Source organism: Ursus americanus, chromosome 36 (genome assembly GCF_024610735.1).
Source record: "Ursus americanus isolate L20-20 chromosome 36, mUrsAme1.1.p, whole genome shotgun sequence".
In the NCBI taxonomy this organism is placed as follows: domain Eukaryota; kingdom Metazoa; phylum Chordata; class Mammalia; order Carnivora; family Ursidae; genus Ursus; species Ursus americanus.
Genome location: NC_142162.1, coordinates 24,590,882 through 24,599,972, shown reverse-complemented (window position 1 = coordinate 24,599,972; position 9,091 = coordinate 24,590,882). Strand labels below are relative to the sequence as shown.

At 53.7% G+C, this 9,091-nt stretch overlaps 1 protein-coding gene across 1 annotated transcript; it reads right to left on the bottom strand.

The window, feature by feature from the left end:
* VPS18 (VPS18 core subunit of CORVET and HOPS complexes) lies at positions 1-8,936 on the bottom strand. Its single transcript, XM_045770955.2, has 5 exons — positions 8,509-8,936; positions 7,334-7,475; positions 4,333-4,424; positions 2,310-4,180; positions 1-1,352 (listed from the first exon to the last, which is right to left on the bottom strand). Exons 1-5 carry the CDS (start codon positions 8,597-8,599, stop codon positions 627-629), a joined length of 2,922 nt encoding a protein of 973 aa, XP_045626911.1. The 5' UTR covers positions 8,600-8,936; the 3' UTR covers positions 1-626.
* Between the last annotated feature and the right edge of the window lie 155 nt (positions 8,937-9,091).

The following is a 9,091-nucleotide window of genomic DNA, read 5'->3' as shown; positions in this document are numbered from 1 at the left end:
TGCAGTGCAGGCAGTTTAATGCACCCCACCCCCATCACCAGCTCCCACTGTCCTCCAGAAGGCCCTCTGCCCCAGGGCACCCCCGACACCAGAGCCCCAGAAGGCATACACAAGAGGCGCCCACTACCAGCACCACCGTCCCCACCCTCCGCGCCCACGACTTGGAGGGGTTGCCTTTTCACTCTGGGACCTAGGGGCAGACATGGGAGAGGACTTCCTCTGAGGGAGAAGGGCCACAGAGTGAAAAGGAAGAACGGTACTCCCGCTCTAGAAGGTGAACAGCATGTCTGTGGGACGTAGAGAGGAGAAGAGGACTGCTGGATGGAGGGGGGACGGTGATGGGGCTGGAATTCTGACTTCTCCAGGCTAAGGCCCTCTACTGGGAGGCAGGCAGACGGCCTGGCGTCACAGCAGCTCTACGGCAGCTCTCAAGAACAGCGCGGAGAGCGGCAGAATGCACTCACAGATGACACCTTACAGGCGACAGCTGTAATTCCACTCTCCCCAACACGGTCATGGCCCAGCGGTCTCCAGACGACAGAGCAAATGGACCACGGTGTGGCTTTCCCAAGAGGGGGCAAGTGCCCTCGACTGCCTGCCCACCCAGTGGGGCAACATCCTCCTTCCTACAGCCAACTGAGGTGCTCCTCCTCGTAGCGCTGGGGGTCAATGAAGGGCCGGTCAATGGAGCGGATCATCAGCTCCCCACAGTACACGCACTCGGCGGCCACCAGTTCATCGAGGTCAGCCTTGAGCTGTTCCCGACTGGGCCCCGCCGTCGCAGCCCCACCCTCGGCCTCCTTGGCACGGGCAGAGCCCTTGGTAGGGGCCGGAGCAGCCCCCAACTTCCGCTGCAGCTCCTCGAGCCGGGCCTGCTTGTAGGCCGGCAGGCCAGGCCGCACGGCCTGCAGCAAGCAGTCAGCATGGAACATGTGGCCACAGAGGAAAAGGTAGAAAGGGCGGTTGAGCAGGGGGAAGTCGCAGGTGGCACACTTGTCCTGGGGCTCCACCGTGCCATAGCGGCCCCGCAGCTCCTGCAGGTCTCGCCGGATGCGCTGGGCACTGGCGGTGGCCTCTTCCATCTCCCGCTGCAGCTCCTGGATGTGGTGGTTGTAGGCCTTGAGCGAGCTGCAGATCGCCTCCTTGAAGTGGTCGATGGTGACGAAGTCAGGAAAGAAGGGCAGCACGTCTTCGATCTTGAGCAGGGGGCAGCTGGCCAGGCAGGCCATGGCCGTCTGCACGTCCTCCTCCTCCTGCACCACGTGCCGAGCGATCTTCAGCCACAGCTTCTTACGCAGTTCCTCGTCGTCCTCGGGCAAGTCAGCGCACTGTTTGGCCAGGTCCACGTCGACCTGTGGGGAGACCGCGAGCGGTAGGGTCGAGCCCCCTGCCCCCCGGGATAGACACTGGGGGACACACAGATGCCCAGGGAGAATCTGGGCCCCAGGAGAAGCCCCAAGGCAGGATCCCCTGACAGCAAGCAAGATGCAGCTTCTAGGGCCCAGGATAGGAACCTGTCTCAGTGATGCGCCTGTCCCTGTCACCGCTTTGTAGAAGCTACTTACAGTGAGGGGACTTTGGCAAATTTAAAAATGACCTGGGGAGCATATTCACAATACAGATTTTTGGGCCTTACCCTCAGACTTTCTAATTCAGTAAGTCCTGGGTTCAAACCCAGGAATTCACATTTTTTAAATTAAATTTTTTTTTTAAGATGTATTTATTTGACAGAGAGAGAGAACACAAGTAGGCAGAGGCCAGGCAGAGGGAGAGGGAGAAGCAGGCTCCCCACTGAACGGAGAGCCTGACGTGGGGCCTGATCCCAGAACCCTGGGATCATGACCTGAGCTGAGGGCAGACACTTAACCCACTGAGCCACCCAGGCGCCCCAGGAATTCACATTTTAACGTAACTCAGCCCCCTCCCCACCGGCGGTTGTGACTATAATGCGATCGCTAGCACGTACGTAGAACTTACCTGCAGGGCTGGCCCCATTCTGAGTGCTTTTCGTATACACTACTCTCATCAACCCTAGGAGGGAAGTAACTAGAACATTATCCCATTTGTGGCCGAATGATCTGAGGCAAAGAGAGGGTCAGAAATCAGCTGAGGTCACACAGCCTAGTAAGCGGCAGAACCAGATTTCAAACCCTGACCTCGGAGTCCGCGTTCTTAACCTCTGCACTACTGCACCTCTCCGCCGGAGGAGCCGGCGCCCTCCAGCCACAGCCCCCACTCCAAACCCGCGGCTCTGACATGACTGCTCTCCAGGCCCCTGTCCTGGATGGGGTCAAAACGCATCGGCTCACCTGCAGGGCCAGGTCCACAGCCTCCTCATACAGCTCTAGGACCTTGTAGACATGGACACAGGCACGGTGGTGGCCGTGCTCAGCGCAGAGCCGCAGCGCGTACTTGAGGTCGTAATGCACACGGTGCGGGCTGGCGCCGGCCTGCTCAAGGTAGGCCAGCAGTGAGGCCGGCTGGCCTCGGGCGTACAGCGACAGCAGGTAGTTGTGAATCGCCTGCTCCGTCTCGCCGAGCACGTTCACACAGAACTCCATGTAGCGGATGGCCTGGCTCACCTGCTGGGCCTCGCCACCCTGGCTGTAGTTCACCAGGGCGGGGATGAGCTGCCGGGCATCCAGCCGGCTGCCCAGCTCAATCCAAGCATCCACCAGCTGGCGGGGGATGTGACGAATGAGGATGGGTGAGAACTTGTAGAAGAGCTGGGGGTCACGGTGGCGGGCAAGCACAGCCAGGGCCTCCTCGTAGGCCTCATGCTGGCAGTGGTACGCCACCACGCGCTCGTAGTCCTGCATGATCACGGCGAAGTACACCATGTGTTCTGTGTCCCCGTGGCTGGCAAGCAGTTCGTGGATGGAGGCCCGGCTGGCGAAGAGCCACTCCTTGTGGCGGGGGCTGCTGAGGAAGGACCGGAAGCGCTCCCGTGTTTCCCGGTATAAGTTCAGGGCCTCAGGATCACCCTGTAGTGCTCCGAGCCGGCTCAGGTAAAGCTCCGTCAGCCAGGTGGTAAGCAGTGTGGCCTGGGTACGCTCGGCTGGCTTCAGACCGGCCAGTTTTCGCTGCAGGAACTCAGCCAGAGCCTCCTCCTGTCGGGCCTCCAGGAACTTGAGGGCGATCTCCTCAAAGTAGCTCTGGGTCAGGGCGTAGCAGCGGGCACTCTCCAAGTAACGACGCTGGCGAAAGCAGAAATCGGCCTCCCGGGCCAGGACTGTGTCCAGGCAGTCAGGTCGCTCTCGACAATACTCTTTGGCCAGGTCGAAGCGGTTCATGTCCAGGTAGGTGCGCCAAACATCCCGGGCCTCCCGTTGCACATGGTAGCGGAAGACGGCACGCTCAGTGTAGGTCCACAGGTGGCCCGTGGAAGAGTCCTTCACCATGTGCTTCAGGGGCCCAAACTTCTCCAGGAAGTGATCCCGCAGCACCACCTGCCCCGTCAGCGTGCACACTGCCTCCACCCGGTCAGCCAGCAGCAGTAGGAAGTGGAACTGGGTCAGGACGATAGCCAGGGGCGGGCTCGCCCCCGGACCTACCCCCTCTGGGTACTCCCAGACTCGTTCCTCGCTCAGCAGGGAATCCGGACGCCCGCAGTCCAGTGCTCCATACAACACGCCGTCCCCCATCATCCAGGCAAAGGCCCGAGGTGCGGAGCGCAACTTGGGGGTATAGAAGGCCAACTCACTGTAGCCCAGACTGCTGGGGAACTCGCGGAATGGGGGTGGGTGGTCCGCATAGGCAGCAAAGAGCCCCGAGAAGCCCTGGGCCTCAGCTCCCTCTGCGGCTCGACCTATGAACTGGAAGAGGCGCTGCCGGGTGGTGGCGATAACAAAGCCACGCCCATCGGGGCCCCGCTCAGCCTCGAGGGAGCACACAGGTGCTGGACCCCCTTCTTCGTTTAGTACGTACAATGGGCGGAAGTAGAGATCTGGAGCAGGGCCAAAAAGCCCACCTTCGCTGGCTGAGAGCTCTGCTTCGAAGATCTGGCCTTGGGCGGTGCCGACCAGGATGGGGCCTGTGCTGCTCTCGGTGCCCAGTGCCTTGTTCCAGCCCACACTCTCCACCAGCTGCCCTTTCCAGCGTGCCAGTGGCCGTACCTTCTGTCCGTTACGGTTCACATAGAGGACCTCAGTGCTGCTCAGAGCAATTAGCAGGTGAGAGCCTGGAGTCGGGGAGAGCACAGCACCCTATAGAATGCTGCCATTCCCACCCTCAGCCTCCTCCCTGCCCCCACTCTCAGATCCCACCCGCCGCGGCAGTGACTTATGCTCGGATCAACTACCCCTCCGACCCCAGATCTCCCCCCCCACTTACCAGTGTGGTCCAGAAACATCTTGTGAACCTTAGCATCATCCTTGCGTCCCAGCTCCACGTGGTTGGGTTCATTTGCCTTGCCCAGGTCAATGCTGTCGAGACAAGAGTCACAGCCATCACTCCAGAGAAGGGTAGATTATTTTTTGAAATCACAGACCTCTTTATAATCTGATGAAAGCCACAGCCTTTCTGCCCTGGAGTCTACATACACACATAAAATTCTGCATACAGTCCTAAGGGAACTCTGAAACACATACAGGGTCCTACTTAAGAACCCTCTGCTCTGAGAATTCCCCCTTCATTTTGAGAAGTCACTGAACAGAAGTCTTTTCCTCTGCTCAGTAGATATGCAGTGCACCTGGGAAGACGGGCAGGGGTACCCCAGATTGCTGGGGTAAAAAGATAACAACAACCAGGAGCTAATGGTCACTGAGCACTTTCTATATAGCAAGCACCATGCCAAGAGCTTAACCTAGTAGAGCTCGATGACTCTTCATGATAACCTTGAGGACTCCTCCTGTCTATAGTTGCCTTATTAAATTCTTTTCAAATTATAGGCTCATTCTAACCAAAAATCAAAGCAAAGATGTACAGTTAATGATTTTCTTCTCAAACTGTCATTCTCCAGACAAAACTGATTTTAACGTCTTTCTCCATGCTTATAACAGAGTTTTTTGTCACTGTTTTTATGTTTTTACAAAAATCTCTTCATGTCGTGTATATGTGTGTATATACATATTAATTAATAACTAGCTTTTCTCACTTCATGATATTTCATGAACATTCCACTGTGTCAACAGATACAGCTCTAACTCATTGTTTCAAGAACTGCCTAATTTACCCCTTTATGGTTCAACCATAATTTTATCATCATTTTCCCACTGATGGGCATTCAGTTTGGGTCCAGTTTTTCCTACCACAAACAATGCTTCCAGATTACTTTTCCAAAAGGTGGTAGCAATTTATAGTCTCACCAGTAGTGTGTCAAAGTCCATTTCTGTGTATCTCCACCAGCACCATATGTTACTGTTTCTAATTTTTGCCAATCTGATAGGTTAAAAATATGGTACCTTACTGTTATTTCCCAAAGATTGAAAATATTTTTAGATGTTTACTAGAAATGTAGACTGCCTCTTCTATAAACTGCTGGTTTATACTCTTTGCCCTCCCCTTTCTACCGAAGCGTCTTTTTCTTACTAATTTTTAAGGACTTTTTAAGGAATAGGGATATAAATCTGTAGTCACATGTGGAAAAACATCATTTTCCCACCATCTTTGATCGTGATCTGATTCAAATGCTTTTTTTAAAGTTAATTATTATTTAATTTATTTTGAGAGAGAGAGAGTGCACAAGCCGTGGGGGGAGCAGCAGAGGGAGAGGGAGAAGCAGACTTCCCACTGAGCAGGGTGCCCAATGCGGGGTTCGATCCCAGGATCCTGGGATCATGACCTGAGCCAAAGGCAGATGCTTAATTAACTGAGCCACCCAGGTGACCTGAGAGAGAGAGAATCTTAAGCAGGCTCCATGCCCAGTCCCGTGCAGGACTTGATCTCACAACCCTAAGCTCATTACCTGAGCTGAAATCAAGAAAAGGACACCTAACCGACTGAACCACCCAAGGGCCCTATTATTTTTTTAAAGTAAACTCTGTGTCCAGCTTAGGGCTCGAACTCAGGACCCCAAGATCAAGAGTCCCATGCTCTTCCCTGTGAGCCAGCCAGGCGCCTCTCAAAAGGTATTTTTATTTTTTTATTTTGTCGTAACAGCAATTACTATGTGGTCAAATATTTCTATGTTTTTCCTAGTGGATTTTCTAGCTCGAGTAAGAAGATCTCCCTTCAGCCCAAGAACACAGACATTTATTAAATATTCTTTTATTTTTATCTTAATTTATTATTACTTTTTAATATTTTATTTCTTTATTTGACACAGAGAGAGAGTGCACGCACAAGCAGGGGGAGCAGCAGAGGGAGAGGGAGGCTCCCCACTGAGCAGGGAGCCCAATGTGGGGCTCAATCCCAGCACCCTGGGATCATGACCCGAGCCGAAGGCAGATGCTTAACCAACTGAGCCACACAGGTGCCCCCTTAATTTATTTTTTTTTTTAAGAGGGAAGGAGGAAAGGCGGGGGAGCAGGAGAGGGAGAGAATCTCAAGGAGGCTCCATGCCCAGCACAGAGCCTGACCTGGGGCTCAATCTTACAACCCTGAGATCATGACCTGAGCCAAAATCAAGAGTCGGATGCTTTACTGACTGAACCACCCAGGCGCCCCCGTTAAATATTCTTTTGATATTCAGTTTATTTTCAAGATTTTATTTATTTGAGAGAGAGAGAGAGAGATGGAGAGTGGCAGGGGGGAGGAGCAGAGGGAGAGGGAGAAGCAGGCTCTCCGCTGAACAGGGAGCCTGACATGGGGCCCAATCCCAGGACCCTGAGATCACGACCTAAGCCGAAGGCAGACGCTTAACCGACAGCCACTCAGGCGCCCCAATATTTAGTTTATTTTTTATATTTAAATAATTATTTTACCTAGCATTTATTTTTGTGATATAGAGGCTTAGCTCTGTTTTATCCTAGATGGTTATTCTCAATAAACAATTTTGTTGACACTTTTGTTATATATTATTTCCACTTACGTATGTATGTATGTATGTATTTCCAGTTTTATTGAGATATGTTATTTCCATTTATAGTGTATTTTAGGGGTCGACAGTTCCCCTGATCAATATGACCAATTTGTGGGTTGGTACTATCTTTAACAGATGAAGGGACACATTTAGAGAGACTGGGTGACTTGCTCAACATTCCCTAGCTGGTAAGTGGGTGAGCTGGGATCTGATCCAGGTCTACCTGATTTTAACTACTATACTACATCGATTCTCTTTAGGAATGGGTATTTCTGGAAAATTCCAAATTTCCTGTTTCTCCTGCCCAGAGTGAAAGAAAGGCCCTAGTCAGTGGTCAGTCCCCAAATACCACTAATCCACTCCCTCACTTACCGGAGTAGGGTGTCCTTGCCCAGGCTCATGCAGAGCTGATTGCAGGAGACGACAAGACTGGTAATACGCTCAGAAGGGGTAAAGTCAATGCGCTGTTTTGTGAAGATGGGTACTTCCTTCTCTAGCTGGGCATTCACATACCCTACAGGAAAGGAGGGAATTAAAGGTTAGCTATGGAACAGACGGAGGAAGGACAAGACGAGGCAACAAAAAAAAATTTCCTCTCCACCTTCCCAACATATCCGTACCCCAAGCCCTTGGTTAAAAGTTTAATATCAATATATCAGGTAGTTTTGCTAATCCCCTCTACATTAGGGGCCCTGGGCTCTTTTCACACCTCTGACAGCCATGAGGGTAGATTCTTCCAACCCTTGGACTGCTGTTGCACTGTCGTGTGCCTGCTCCCAATGGTAAGGGGGGGAAAGGGTTGGGCGTTTTCCCTTATCAATCTTGGGCCCAGCAATCCCAACTCAACTCAAGTATTCTAGATCCACTCTCTCCCCTCCTCCCTGCCCACGCAGTAATGTTCTCACTGAGTCTCCAAAAGAATGAAGGCAGAGGGAGCCCTGGAGAACAGTTTCAATCAAATTGCAGCTTCTGTCTAGCCTTTGCACTCATGTCTTTACCAACTGCACAAAATATCCCAGCACTTCAGATCCCTCTGCCAACTCTGTCCTACTTTCTACAAAAATTTCCCCTCAACACCAGGCTGCACCCAGGTCTGGCAAAGGCCTAAAATAACTTCATTTTTCCCTGTTCAGTGACAAAGTTCTCTCTAGGACCAGGCTTCCTTCCCCTACAACATTCCACCATTTTCTTTGACCACTCTCTTCCTCCCACCTCCAGAAGGGGCCTGGTAGGAAAAGCATAGGCTCTGGCTGAAACCTGGAGCCTATTCTCAGTTCTCCCAACTGCGGCCCCGCAGACTAGTCACTTCCTTATCTGGGTCCCTGCTTCCTCTTAGGACCCTAGAGGCAGGGCCTAGATCACGAGGCTGCTCTTGCTGCTCTTTCAAACTTCGACTATCCTCTAGCTGGGGCTAAGAGGGCCTGAGGAGAATCAGGGGCCTAGATCTGGACTGCACGTGAACCGGACCTCCTGGAGCCACTTCTTCGATCCTCCCCCGCAGGTGCCAGGTGAGCGGATAGGGTGAGCGGCGCCCTTCCCTCCCTTACCGGAGTGGGGGATGCCCACGCTGGGGCAGCCAGGCTGCAAGACGGCTGAGCGGGACAAGGAGTCCTCGTATTCATCCAGGATGGACGCCATGGTGCCCGGCCTCTGGGCCCTCCGTCCCGGGCTCAGGGATTACAACGGGGCTCCCCCCAGGGATCCCTGTCGCCCTGGATTGGAAATTGCGTCTCCCCAGCCTCGACAAGAATCTGACAGATCCTTGGCTATCCCCCGCCCACTCCTCTTTAAAATCCGGAGGATTTTCTCGCTCTCGCCTTATAAAGCGAGAAGGCTGGGGAGCCCTACCCCTTGAATCTGGCGCAGTCCTGCACCCCGTTCCCGCCCCGCCGAAGATCACTGGTTCCCTTTTGACGAGTCGAGAAGATCCCAACCTCGCCCCGGCAGCTCAGCTGACTCCCGCCCCCGGGACGCGCGCCTATAACGTAACTTCCGGGTTCTCAGAGCCCCACGTTTACTCGCGTAGGAACGTACCCTAGCCGGCCACTGGGAGGCGCGGCGAGGGCTACGGGGGGGAGGCGGGGCCAAGGCGGGGGGCGGGCCAGGGCCTGGGCGCAGTCAGCTCTTGAG

Bases quoted from the DNA above. Each gene is read 5' to 3' on its own strand.
- VPS18 (XM_045770955.2), bottom strand. From the start codon at position 8,599: ATGGCGTCCATCCTGGATGAATACGAGGACTCCTTGTCCCGCTCAGCC. The intron at 7,476-8,508 runs GTAAGGGAGGGA...CCTTTCCTGTAG, and splicing joins CGTGGGCATCCCCCACTCCG to GGTATGTGAATGCCCAGCTA. The intron at 4,425-7,333 runs GTAAGTGAGGGA...TTGTCTCGACAG, and splicing joins GGCAAGGACACCCTACTCCG to CATTGACCTGGGCAAGGCAA.